General features: G+C 48.5%; 1 protein-coding gene across 2 annotated transcripts in view; it reads left to right on the top strand.

The window, feature by feature from the left end:
• Nucleotides 1–13,040, top strand: part of PODXL2 (podocalyxin like 2) — a 32,489-nt gene extending 19,449 nt beyond the window's left edge. For both annotated transcript variants that reach the window (XM_027700737.1, XM_027700735.1), the window contains exons 3-8: nt 582–1,468; nt 2,488–2,562; nt 5,463–5,619; nt 6,503–6,564; nt 8,189–8,368; nt 8,716–13,040. In XM_027700737.1, the coding sequence (XP_027556538.1) occupies nt 582–1,468; nt 2,488–2,562; nt 5,463–5,619; nt 6,503–6,564; nt 8,189–8,368; nt 8,716–8,925 (1,571 nt within the window). In that variant the 3' untranslated portion in view covers nt 8,926–13,040. The remainder of the gene's footprint in view (nt 1–581; nt 1,469–2,487; nt 2,563–5,462; nt 5,620–6,502; nt 6,565–8,188; nt 8,369–8,715) is intronic.
• The last annotated feature ends 764 nt before the right edge of the window (nt 13,041–13,804 follow it).

The following is a 13,804-nucleotide window of genomic DNA, read 5'->3' as shown; positions in this document are numbered from 1 at the left end:
GATGACTTTTATGCTATGAAGTGCTGTACAAACTGAAATTCTGCATTTCAAAGATGCCCAGGTTGATTCAGATTTTGGTGGTATTACTTGGGTGTGCCAGGGAGGAGGATTTGGTTTGCTGCACTTTTGTTTCTCTTCTCTAGTATTTCTCATTTAGCTTGTGACTGACTGCTGCTAGTACCCCTGTCTTTCTGAATCCCATCTGAAATGAATCTCTGGATCCCAGCCTAGTCCCAGCCCGATTCCTAACACTCATAACCTCAACTTAAAGATGCCAGGTGTCAAAACTCTTATTATTGTCTGTAAAAATGCCTCAGGACAGAAAGGATGGGGAGAATGGACATGCAAATTGCCCCTAGGAAATGTGGACTCACTGGGATGGGATGGGATGGGATGGGGTGCTGGAGAAGTGCACTTATTGGATGGGGTTGTTCTTTGCTGTGGCAGGCTACCTGTTCTTAGTGGGTCTCTGCCACTTGACCCAATCTCTGGCTGGACACCTGTAATGGGGCCAGCTCTCTGCCTTTCGGAGTTCTTAGTTGCTTTGGACGTGACATGAAGTATTTTGGATCTTTTCCTAGATTACAGCTTTCCTGCTGCGTCTCAGAAGGCGTTGCTGAAACGGAATGGGACACAGGTGGACAACTGGGAAACAGCCACTGTCCAGCCACCAGCAGAATTTGTTGAGCCTGACCTGCACACGCCTTTCTCCACGCTAGAGGAAGAGGAGGGGCTGCTCCCTATAGACCACTCAAGAGGAGGAGTGGAGAGCCTCCAGACCTCCGGGCCAGAAGTTACGTCTTCTGAACCAGTGGACCAAGAGGACTCCTTCTCCCTTCTGTTTTCCACAGCTTCCGCCAGGCCAGGTATTGTGACTGAGGCAGCCATAGGAGGGCAAGAAGAGGACTCTGTTTCTCCAGGCGTAGACCTCGGGAGCAGCATGGGACCAGGTCTTCTACCTGTGTCCTCTATTTTTTCTACTACTGTTGGTGCAAGATCTTCCAGTGTTTCAGAAGAACTCTTTGAGGTGACAACTGGGGACGCTTGGGCTGTTGGGGGACCAGATTCAGAGCTTACTGTGAGTACCACAGGAGCAGAGCTTGCAGAGACCACAGTGGAGGCTGGTGTGGAAGAACATTCGGCCAGAGAGGAGGTCTCAGAGCCCACGGTGGGGTGGGAGATGCTGAAGCCCACGATGTTGACTGAGATGGAGCAGACAGTAGAAATGCCTGTGGGAACACCCTCTCCTGCAAGCAGCTCCCCAGACACCCAGACTCGTTCTGGGAGTGAGCAGCATCCCACTTCTGTGTCTCCGTGGGACAGAGCTGATGAGCCTGTGCTGGATCCCATTTGGAATGACACTGAGTCAGCCACTGAGACTGTGACAGCAGAGAGGAGCTTGTCACCGCAGGCTGGGGATGCCCGCGTGGCCATGCTGCCAACAGAGCTGCCCTGGGACTCGGCACAGGTAGCACTGGGAGCAGGGAGTGGGTGGGAGGTTGCAGTGGAGGTACTTGGGTGCTTCCCTCTTGTGGGGGTGTTTAACCCCATCCTTAAGTCTGACTGGTGGAAGGAGTTTTGTCTATTCACCCAGCCAGGTGAGTGAACCTTCAGGGAGAGTTTTTCACAGCACTTCTTAAGGGTATCCATCATACTTGGTGAAAACCCTGACCCCTCACATCTTCCCAGCTACACAAAATCCTGCTTCCAATAAACAGAAGAAGAACACCTTCCCTCTGGAGCATGCACAGCAGAGAAAGCTCCTTGTTTCCTCAGCCTGCATTATTGGAAGTGTCAGGACAAAAATGGCCCCAAGGATTTCTGGAAAGAGAGTGAGAAGAAAGTGCTATTTTTGCTGCTGCTGCCTGCAGGGACCAGATGCAGAGCAGGTGGAGCACAGTACAGTGACCTGTGAGGATGTTGTTCTGGGAGTGCCTGTGGGAGAGGAGGGGTGTGGTGAACTGTAGTTCCTGAATCCAGCAAACTGGCAGCTGCTTAAGAGAAGATATGTAGCAGGAGCTGACTGGTGAGAAAGTACCAAGCAAAGCTTTTAATTTTGCTTTCTGCCTTTTGGTACTCAGGAACCTGAACAAGTGACTTAGCCCCTCTGTGCATCCTGTCCTGCCTGCAAAGTGCTGCCTTGTCTCACCAGTCTGTTAAAAGTCCTCAGAGGCTCCTGGTTAGGTTTTGTGTTAAGTGCTGAAAAGGCTGCAGGCTAGAGAGCTTTCCACTGAGAACCTGAGTCCTCCTAGACAGAGGTGGAAGGTAAGCTGGTCTGTGGCAAGGTGGTGTAGTAACTTTGTTCCTGCTACCTGCACTGTCATTGAAATGGTGATTCCTCCTCAGTACAGAGAGTTAGAAGACAGTCACATCCTTTGAGAAGTGCTTCTCAAGGGGGTATGGCACCTTGCTTCTGTCCCTTGTGTACCCTGTGCTTTTAGCAGCGTTCACTAGCTGAACTCAGCTGTCTTTGTCTTGTCTTTTCAGGTGATCTGCAAAGACTGGAGCAACCTTGCGGGGAAAAATTACATCATCCTGAATATGTCGGATAACATTGACTGTGTAAGTCAGTCCAAAGAGATTTGATGGCACAGGGGGAATGGTGCTTAGAGAAGAAGAGGCAGGCCCAGCTCTTGATGTCTGCTTTCACTACAAAACATTTTAAAAGCACTAAATCTGAACTTCCCTGTAGAGTCTGTGAAGAGAAGGAGAGGAGGACAGAAATATTTCTGTTCCCCAAAGAGTGGGCGGAGAGAGATGATTTTGCTGTAAGTCTAGCACATGTCAGTACCATGTTGGATTTTTTACTAACTTCTGGCTTGTAGTCTGTGCCAGTCTGTACCTGGATTGTCATGAGACATGAGAGCTTTTAACATTGCACCTCTTACTGGTAGGAAATGTGGCAGGATTGAAGTGCAATTCTCCTTCCTTCGCTTCCTTTTCCTTCCAGCATGTAGTAATGATCCTCTGATGGCTCAGAAATAGGGACTCCCATTTACAGTGTGCATGGTTAAGTACCAAGCAGCTATCACTAAATCTTCCTTAAGGGCCTCCTCTCCCCACCCTCTTATCTTATGTGTTATCTGGGTCTGTTAACCAGCCATGCTCTGCTAATCCAATGCAGAGGTCCATCCATCCTCATAAAGCTGCAGTTAATTCATGAGCCCAGAGTCCCTTGTGGATCCCTGGTATTGTTCACTTCTGCTTGGCCTTTTATCAGGCACTTAAAAACCAGTTGTGCAAGGCCTGGGGTCAAGGTGCCTTTCATATTCTAAGAAATTATTATGAGCCTGACAGCCTGAGACCAAAATGTTTAATTGAGGAACTGTGTTCTGGCCTTCTGTGTCTGCACTCTTGCTTTCTGAGGCTCCTGCTCTGGGCAGAGGCAGCTGGTCTTGTTCCTGCACTGACCTATTGCCACTTCTGCTGAGTTGTTGGTTGGTTGGGTTTTATTTTTTTTTAAGGTGAACTTTCTGGGGACATGGAAAATGGCAAAATTTCTATACACAGTAAAGCATGTTGAATGCTCTAAGAGTAGATGAAAAGTCACTCTTTTTCCTCCTGATTTAGACAAGCCATTTGGAAGGGGTTTAAGTGTCTCTGCTACAGTTAACAACTGCAACACAGAAAATCAGTCCTTGAAAACCACAGTCCTGCTGCCCTGTTTCCTCCATGTCCTAGTCCCCATCACTCTTTCTCCCATCTCTGCGGACTTTAAATGCTAGGTAATTTTGTAATACATAGTAGCTTCCTTCCTGTGTTCATTTGCATTCGTGTTGTTTAAACCACTGTAAGGGTGAGAACTGAAAAGCAGATGTGCAGATGTCTCTTGATCAAATTATGTCTTTGCTGTTGAATCCTCAGTTCTGCTTTGCTGAAGGAAGACGGTGCCCTGGGATAGGCAGGACTGAACTGTTTTTCTACTTGATTTCATGTTTCAAAACATATTTCCCAGTGAATGATTTGTGCTGTACTACCCCTTATTCAAAGGGACATTTGTCGACATACATATTTAACATGAGCATCACTTCATTCCCTGCCTTCCATTACCACTTTGCATGAGCGAAGCTGGAATCAAACTCTGCTCCTTTCCACTGATCTTGGTGCAGTTTGTTTCCTACCCGTGGTTATTTACTCAGTTTGGGCACCTCACCTACAGTCTGCCTGTCCCTTTTGTTCTCTACTTTCTGTATCTGAGCGCTATTGTGTTTGTGAGGAAGAACCTCTGTTGCAAGTACTGTAATTTAAATTAGTGCAAATGAGGATTCCCCACATATTTCCTGTGTTTTGGTGCCATGATCTGGTGTGGTACCACTGAAAAGCCAAGGGACAAGTAGGGTGCTTAACCCCTTCCAGAGGGTTGGACCTTGAGCTTTAATATACTTCATAGCACCAGGCTTTTACCTGCTGTAGGGATGATGCCTGTATTGCTGGGTTAAGCTGCAAGGCCATTTGTCTTCCCAATGGGCTCTGGGCAAGTGAGTCACTTCCATCTCTTTCTGGGCACATCTCTTGCTCAACATACCTGGGAATTTTGCCCAAGTGAGGACTGCAGGATCTGACCCAACAGTGGTACCTGGCCATATACCGGGAGGTGATCTCTGCCTAGGTGCATGTGCATTCAGACTCCTTCACTGCTCCCTTCTCTCCACCATGGAGAATTTGTCAGTACTCTACAGCCTCTGCTTTCTTCATCACCAGAAACATCTTGCTTCTGTCCTGCTCCTGCTCCTGGCCTCAGCTGCTCCTCCTTCCTCTGCATCCTCCAAAAGAGAGCCTCAGGCTGGCAGTGGGGCCGTGAGTGGGAGCTGCAGTTCATGGTGCTGCATCGTGGTGCTGCTTCCTCCTGCCTCCCCGTGCCAAAATCCATAGCCTGATGAGAGTAGGCACTGGCAGGCCCTTGTGATTCAGGCCCCAGTCATCGACGTCTTTTCCAATTAGGCCATTTTTGGCACAGGCCTGTGCCTGCCCTGAGCGCTTCAAATTGCCATGGCAACAAGAGCTCTCCATTTTATTAATCATCTGTGTGGCCTTCAGGTTGGCATGGCAACTGGAGATAAGAATAGAAACACAGGAGTGAGAAAGCAGCAAAGGAGCCTGCTGAGGGATGGCTGGAGCATGTCAGGCTGAGCGGCACCCGCTGACCCAGCGCTGGCTGTGGGGAAAAGCCTGATTCCTTCTTACCTTACATGATAACGTTGCTTCAGGATCCCTGTGTGCCAGAGGAGCTGGGCTTGGTGTGGGACATATGGCAGCCACAGGAGCCAAGGAGGGTTGGTGCATCAGGAGATGTATGTAGATCCAGCCTGGGGCACTGGGGATGTACGGGGGACTGTTCCACCAGGTTTAACACTGCTGGCTTTTGGGCACGCCTGGTGTGGGGTCTCAGCCGTACCAGCCCTGCAGTGCTACATCTGCCCTGTTCCCACCATGTGCTCACCAAGGTTCCTTTCCCATGGCAGGAGGAGTTTCGGTTGGAGAGGGGTCCCCAGCTGTTGGCACTGGTAGAGGATGCCTTCTCCAGACAGGCCGATGGACTGCAGGACCGCTGGCTGATCTCTCTGAGCAAACCCAATGAGAATGACAAGCACTTGCTAATGACACTGGCAGGGGAACAGGGTAAGTGCTGAGAGAGGGAGCCTTCCTGTGATGTGGGGGTGCATTTAAGGGTCTCCCAAATGGATGTGCTCAGCCATGTTGGAATGAGCTTTTGCTTTCCCTTTCAATCCCACCAGTTCCCAGTGTTCACTAGACTTGAGGAATGGAGGGGGACTGAGGACATAACTCTTTCTTCACATCTGCCTTCTGGCTTGCCCCTCACTGCTTGTACAAAGCTCTGTATCTACAGTTTGCTCTCTCCCTGGATTACCTTCACCTGAGCATCTGTCAGCTTTCTCCTGATGCTTATGTACTCTATGGGCAGGATGCAATGGCAGGGTATGACATCCTGCTCTTGGTTCACTTCCCAACCTATCAGTTCTTAAGTCTTGTCTGAATTAGGATAGTCCTGATGGTGCGTCCCCTGCACCCCCAAAGAAACGAAAGCTGGCAGCGAATATGGGACATTTTACCATCTCTTTATTTCCATTTTGGTATGGGGGTCCTTCTCCTGTACTGCTTCTGTTGACTGCATAATGACAGAGGCCTTCAATGTTGACATTATGGCCTATATGACCTATATGAACCTGCATCCATGACTTTACGAGCGTTGCTGCTTGCTCCCAGAGCAGACACAGATCCTGAGAGCTGCTCTGGCAGTGGGAAGGGTATCTAGGTGGCTTTGATATCAGTTTTCCCTGGATTTTTTTTACTTATTTAGGGAATATTTGGAGGTACCCTTGTCTATGGTCCTTGAGTTCTTTCAGCCTCCTGACATAAAGCACCAATGAACAAAAACATGTGTTCCCCTGCCTCCATCCTGTTAGGGATTTCAGACTGATGAATACATCTGACTGAGTAACCTGAGCTGAGAGCAGCACTGATCTCTTCCTCTGCTTTACAGGCGTTATCCCTACAAAAGATGTTCTCATGGCACTGGGGGATGTTAAGAGGAGCTTAGCTGAGGTAAGAACCTATCTGCCTGCATCCATTTGTTAAGACTGGCTGTACTATTAAAATAAGCAACTTGAAAACAGGGAGCATATCTCAGTCTAACCAAGTGCTGAACCCACAGCAGGCAAACAGATCAGTCAGACGCTTGGCAAACTCCCTTCTCCCCTCACTGGTAGTTGCCAGGCCATCAAATGTCTGCTCTCTTTAAGAGATAACTATGGGTTATTTCCTCCCAGCTTTTCTGTTTTTGTGAAACTGCTTTTCACACATTCATTTTGTTGGGATTCTTGGTGTCATCCCTTCTATGCTATTGTCAGTGGCAATGTGGGTGCTGCAGAGTCCCTGATTTGGCCCTACTCACCCTACAGCTGTTTTTTATATACATTGGCTTCTCTTGACATGTTCACATGCCTTCTGCAATCCCAGGGTCTGCGTTTCACTCCTTTAGACAACTGCCTACACAAGGGCAGGCAGAGGACCAGAGATGATGGATGCCAGATTCCTCTGCCAGCTGCCTCTAGCTCTCACATATTCCTTTCTAACCCTGGGCAGCTTGGAAGAGGATAGAGAAAAGGACAAATTAGTCCCATGATCTCTGGGTTTTTCCCCTTAGCCTTAGAGGATATGTAGGCCTGATTCTGCTTGGGTTTTTTACACTACTGGGAGTAATTTTGCTGATTTTTAGCAGCAGGGTTGGGCCATTGCCTTGTTGGCTGTCTGCTCTCAGTTTTTTCCCTGACCTAAGAAACTGGTGCAATCAGACAAAGCAAATTAAGTGCTCAGTGCTGTATTGATTGGCTTACACCAGAGAAAGTGCAAAAAGCCAACCCTGTAGAAATTGTGTGACTAAAGTATCAGCACCTAGAACTGTCCAGAAAGATGAATTTGTCTTGGTGCAAGGTCTGACTTTGCAGTTGTGGCCCGATGTTAACCTGAGTCCTACCAGAGCAGCCTCACCACATGCCTCCAACTCTCCAGCTCTATCAATAATGAAACACTGCTCACTGCACTGACCTTGTGCTGGCATGAGATTGGAAGGAGGAGGGAGGATATTCTCTTACACCCATCATACTTAGTATTGATACATAACCTGTTTGAAATCTGCTAAGTCACTGGGACCGATGTGGGGCTGTTTGCTGACAGCCACAGGGGGCCCGTTTCTAGGGCAGCTATTCCTAAGCTTTTAGGATCAGTGGGCAGCTGTCCACTTTCAAGACCTCACAAAGACCTCTATGCCCTCTTAGGACCTGAGCTTTAATGGAAACCTATTTATTATGGTTACATCTCTGCCAAGTAGTCACCAAAGCCTCAGTACCCATCAGTGGTCTGTGATTCTATGATTGTAGTTTGTCTTGGGTGGTTTCTCCCATGAAAGCCTCCTTGTTGTGCACATAGGTGTGATCTTTGTGCAGGTGATCAAGATAAGATTGTGCCTACTGTCATTTGCTGAAGTGTCAGCTTTCATGGAAAATGGTGTTATATTTAGTTATGTGCCTTCTAGTCACATAAGACTAGACTTTCTGACTCTCCAACCCTGCCCACAGTGGTGGTCCTGTACTTGGACCCTGGAAGGTCTGAACAGGATCCCACCTGACTGCAGGCCAGGACATTTAGTATACTGCTTTCTTCCTTCCAGATTGGTATCCAAAACTACTCAACCACCACAAGCTGCCAGTCGCATCCCAACCAGACACGCAGTGATTATGGGAAGCTCTTTGTGGTGCTGGTGATCATTGGCTCCATCTGTGCCATCATCATTGTGCTGGGGCTCATATACAACTGCTGGCAGAGACGCCTGCCCAAGATGAAGAACATGGTGAGCACTGGATGGGTGGAGAAGGTGGCTAGACTCTTAGCCGTTGGGAAGGAGGGGACTGGAAAGTTAAGAGGGAGATTGTTCTCCCCTGTCTGCTTACAGGACATGGCTGGATACACTGCTGGAGCAGCGAGGGCGTCCATTCATGCAAGAATGCAAACCTGTCTCTTGCTGTGCTTAGGACAGCTCGTTTCCACTGCGAGAGCTGGGCTAGGAGCAAATTTACCTTTTCCCACTGACCCTGCAAAGTTCTCAGTGACCCTTGTAGCCTGATCTGATTGTGCATCTCAGCAGCTTTAAGACCTGTCCTCTTTTGTCTCCATTTGTGTTCCTCTCGTCCCTTCCAGTCACACGGGGAGGAGCTGCGCTTTGTTGAGAACGGCTGCCATGACAACCCCACCTTGGATGTGGCCAGTGACAGCCAGTCAGAAATGCAGGAGAAGAAGCCAAGCGTGAACGGTGGGAACACCATCAATGGCCCCGACAGCTGGGATGTCCTGATCAATAAGCAGGCGAGCGAGGATGTGGATGTGTTTGAGGAAGACACGCATCTTTAGAAAAAGAACGGAGGGAACCACCCTCTTAAATTCACTTGTTTCTCTCCTATCTTGACTGGTGGACCATGGGATCAGGTGGCTTCTCAGGAACTTCTTAAAACCTTGGAACAGGTCTTTGGGCAAATTTTCTCAGTAGAAGTCCTGAGCCTGCATCTGAGGCTTGGAGCCAGGAGGATCACTGAACAGAGGGAAGAGGGAGGGGTGGGTTTGTAGGTCTCTGTGTGTGTGTTCCTATCAGTAGCACCAATGCTTTCATCACCTTTAAATGCACTTAAATGTAGCTCTCTTGTAGTGGCTGAGAGTGGCTGGGCTTAAGAAGCAAGATGGTGAGGCTGTCTGCCACCAAAAGTCCAGATTTGGGGAGTAAATTCACTTTCCAGATCCTGACCTTGAGATCATGTTCAGTCCGTGCAGGTGGAGTAACACCTGTGCATTCTGAATGGAGGGGAGCCAGGATTCAGTCGATGTCCTGGGCAGAGTTTGCATTCCACATGTGAAAACAGGTTTTGTAGTGCTCTAGCATTCAGCTGCTAATTAGATGAGAGCTGATGTTTACATTCGGGGAAAACATCCCCCCTGCTGTCATCTTATTTCACCCCTGGTACCACAAACAGCCCCACTCTCTTTTTCAGCTCCACAGCTCCAAGCTGAGTTTGCAAAGTTTGAGCACTTTACCCTTGCTTCACTGGTTACAGAGAATTCGGTGCCATGGTGCAGCATCTTAGCTGGAAATTTGTTTTACGTTGGAGAGTTGCTCAAAAATGACATTTACATGCCTCTTTAACGCAGCAGCCTGGGAAATCATCAGCAAAGTATCCCATGTCTAAATCTCAGTTTTAGACTGGCAGGCCTTTTCCACTCCAGTTCTATTTTTCAGGATAGTTTGGTTTCAGTTGGTCATTTTGAGGTAAAAATAAAGACTATGTGAGACTTTATAAACAGTTGAAAAAGTTAAAACTCAGAAACAGGTAATTTTCTGGTCCTTTTGTTTCAGCATCCTGCCCTGAGGGGAGGGTGGAAGTGTTTAATGTCCCACGGGTTTAAATTGAGGTAACATCTTTAAAATTGCTGTATTTAAGCAAGTGTAAGCCAGATGAGATGAGAATCGATCTAAGGGCTCCCCAATGAACGTTTCTCAGGCATGCCTCAGGCAACTTTGAGTCTCCAGCTCCCTGAAGACTCGTGATAAAAGGCACGTGAATATGCATAATTGTTCTCTGAGCCCTGCCTAAACTGAGACTCGAAAACATTTGTTTCTTCTGTCATTGAGGGACTGAGGGACTTGCTTTGGTCAGAGGCAGCAGTACTTCTCTCTGTTACGATGACCTGCACGCTTGCTCACTGAGAGATGCAGTTTCACACTTGGTCTTTAAGGGAACCTTTGTACAGAAAGGCCCCAGATGTGTAGCCTGATGCCGAGCCTGTAAATCTATCACTGTATGTATAGGTATTTTTAGCATGTTCATCCCTGGTGTGTGTGCCTAAAGTCAAGGTGCAAGAGTGTTGTTTCAGTTTGCATAGCGCTTTGCATACAAACTGAATCACAGGTCACCTTGATGTAGGACCACGTTGATACCAGTCTATTGGGGAATCAAACCATTGGTTTCCTATCCAGATTCCAGTTTTCAGTGGTTTTAGCCTGCCTCCATATCTTTCCCTGTTGTGTAGAAGACAGTGGATCATCAGCCCCTTTTGTATCTTGGTAGGGTTGCAGAGATGCTCAGAGGAGTTCCTTCTGCCCCAGCAGTTGGTAGTGGGGGACAGTCCACGTACATGAACAGCCACAACAGCCACATGTGGCCCTTCTTTGGCCACCCCTCACTTATGGCTCCTGCTGAGTTTGATGGGTCTGTGTAGTGTAACTGCACAGCTCCAGTGGCTGTGGTGATGGCACTTTGGGGCTCACAGGATGAAATGCAAGTTGTTGTTATGGTGACTAAATTAAAGCATGGAGTTAAAACTTGAGTTTGTATAGCACTTAGCATAATGGGGGCTGGCATGCCCGTGGCCTTTAGGCAGCTTCACCGTGTAAATGTTTCTAAGTCCAATAATCCTCATTAAATATATTTTTAATGCCCAGTGGCTATTGAAAAGATAAAGCCACCCATTAGATGTGAATCAGTTCACCCACAAACCCCTTCCTTGGTGCATGTCACTGCTAGGAGCTGCTTTGCTGCCCTGTTTCCTCTCCACTATCCTAATTCAGAGAAGCAACAAGGCAGTGGTAAAGCAATGCTGCTGGCTGGGCTAAGCACTTCCTGATCTTGTGTAGAGTCTTCAAACTTTGAAGAAACCAAGGGGGTATGTGGGCCTCATGATGAGTTAAGAAGTTCTCCTGATTTGCTCTTGTGGCTTCTTGTGGCCTGAAGGTTTTCCAGAGACACTCTTCTCCGTCTGGAGCATCCAGGTGATCTTGAGTGTCTAAGGGGGGCTGTCATGAGGCTAAGGACAATTTTCTGCTGTCTCTGACAGGGTGCACCTGGCTGTGTGATCCCAGTTTAGCTCCCGAAATCTACTGGTTGATAGCATTTCACTTTAGTCTGGTGATACTTTTTATCCCTTTACTGTTTGTTTTTTCTCTGTATCATTTTTTTGCACTAGGCTGATCTTTTCAAGTCGATTGCACTGTTGTCCCTCTCCTGCCAGTCTTGCAGAGACGGGTCATCTCCGGGGACCTGTGGGCTGGGGAGCACTGTAAAGAGCTGGATAACCCACTTACTCTGTTCAGTGCTTGCATTTTCAGCTCTGCACAGGGAGGAAGAAAAACTTTGTCTTAGCATTTGTAACAGGAAGCTTTTCTATCACCTTAATGTAGTTAAACTTCTTTTTAACAAAAACTGTCAAAGCTGGACTTCTCAGAGTGGTGTGCCAGGCGACAGAGCAGATGCAGGAGACAAAGCAATTCCTGGAAAACTGTTTGCCACCGACTCGGACATCACCATAGTTCCATCTGCCAAACGTTTGATCGCAGTGACACCTGGTGGCTGTTGGGAGTTGGAGACGAAAAATAATAACCCCCCCAACAATTTCCTTCTTTTAGCTCTGGATATTTGTTTCCTGTGACTTGCCTAGGACAGTCACCTGCTTTATTCACAAGGGACTGCAGGACTTGCCTATGAGCAGAGGGGCTCACACCAGGCGTGTCAGGGATGGTTTGTGTGAGGACATCCCTGTCTGCAAAACAGTGAAATGGCACATTCTCTGGAGTCACCAGTGTGGAGGGCCTGGGTAGCAATACAGAGTCTCAGCTCCATTTTCCTGCTTTGTCCTCCACTTGCCTTCTCTGCTCCTTGGGACCACAGCTAGAAGGCAGAAACTCTGGCTTGATGTGAAGGTGGTTCTTCAGAAAGAGCATTGGGTGCTGGTATGAGGAGTGCAGCACCTTGGGGAACGTCAGCGATGGCAGCATCTGGAGGTACGGCCAAGATCAGAGTGGATCTCCGTTTGTGGAATGGTGGCCAGATGTGGTCTGGGATGGCCAAGCTAAAGATTACTCCAAGATGTTGCCCATATATCTGGAACAGCATCTGTAATATGGAGTCTAACGTGTTCCAGGACCCTGCATCCTGCACGCTGCCTCATGGTGGGTAGGGTGGAAAGAAACAATGAGAAGTGACCCAGTAACTGCACTGTGGAGTATGCAATGCAGGTTCAGAATACAGTTCAAGATACCACCTTAAGGATCCCTCTGGCACAGAATACAGTGTGAAATGAAGGTACATTATCCTATGGATTATTGCAGCATGACCTTAGAGCGTTGCAGCAGGGTCCCACTGCAGCCACTGCTGTCAGCAACTCGTCTGTTCCCATCTGCCTTCACAGCCATGCAGGAGCACATCTCTCCTTCACAGAGAGTTTGGGGCAGCTGGAACAGTCAGAGACAACAAGCTCCTTCGTCTGTGCTGGCTCATGAGAGTCTTGTGGGCTCATAGCTGACAGCCAGGCTCCCAGCCATTCTTCTCAACACCTTCATTCCTGTTGGACCTAAACTGTCTGCAAGCCCTGGCCACTGCTTGGGATTGCTTAGAAACAGTCGTGTCTGGCCCTGGAAGTAACAGGGTTGTGGTTTTGTTTTCTTTGCAATAAAATGCACCTGCGGGGTGTCTGAACACTGACCCGAGTGCAGTGCTTTGCTTGGTTAGATCTGCTTGAATTCACATGTGTTGCATCTGGTAACTCACTGTCATCCTCTGCTGGGATGGGGCTGATCAGCCTGGCCCCCCTTTCCCCACAGTGCACTCCTTAATTCTCCTATCCCAGGTTTCTGTGGAAGCCCTGAGCTGTGCCAGGTGCCCAGGCTGCAGGAAAGTGGCTTATCCCCTGGGGTGTCCTACCCAATACCCGCAGGACCAGCCCAGGACCCATCTTTCCTGCTTGGATGGCTTAGCACGAGCCTCTTTCTGGAGCAGAGCCCCTGCATGTGTGCCCAGCCTGTGCCATGTGTGTCCCACCCAGCTCCCCACCATCCCACACCTGCTCGAGAGCTGGACCCCACAGGGAATCACAAAATTGTTGGGGGTGGAAGGGACGTCTGGAGATCATCTAGTCCAACCCCCTTGGTGAGGCAGGGTCACGTAGAGCAGGGGACACAGGAACACATCCAAGTGGGTTTGGAACATCTCCAGAGAGGGAGATTTCATGGTGTCCCTGGGCAGCTGTTCCAGTGCCACCCTCAATGTAAAGAAGTTCTTCCTCCTGATGAGATAAAACTTCTTTTTTTTTTAGTTTATGGCCATTGTTCCTCGTCATGTCGCTGGGCACCACCGAAAAGAGTCTGGCACCATCCTTTTGGCACCCACTTTCGGGATATTTGTATGGATTAATGAGATCCTCTCTCATTACAACTGCACGTGGTCCAGAGAGAGCCCTGCCGTGTGGT

The sequence above is a fragment of the Neopelma chrysocephalum genome, unplaced genomic scaffold, assembly GCF_003984885.1.
Source record: "Neopelma chrysocephalum unplaced genomic scaffold, ASM398488v2 Primary Assembly neopelma1_147, whole genome shotgun sequence".
In the NCBI taxonomy this organism is placed as follows: domain Eukaryota; kingdom Metazoa; phylum Chordata; class Aves; order Passeriformes; family Pipridae; genus Neopelma; species Neopelma chrysocephalum.
This window is presented reverse-complemented; position numbering and strand designations above follow the sequence as displayed.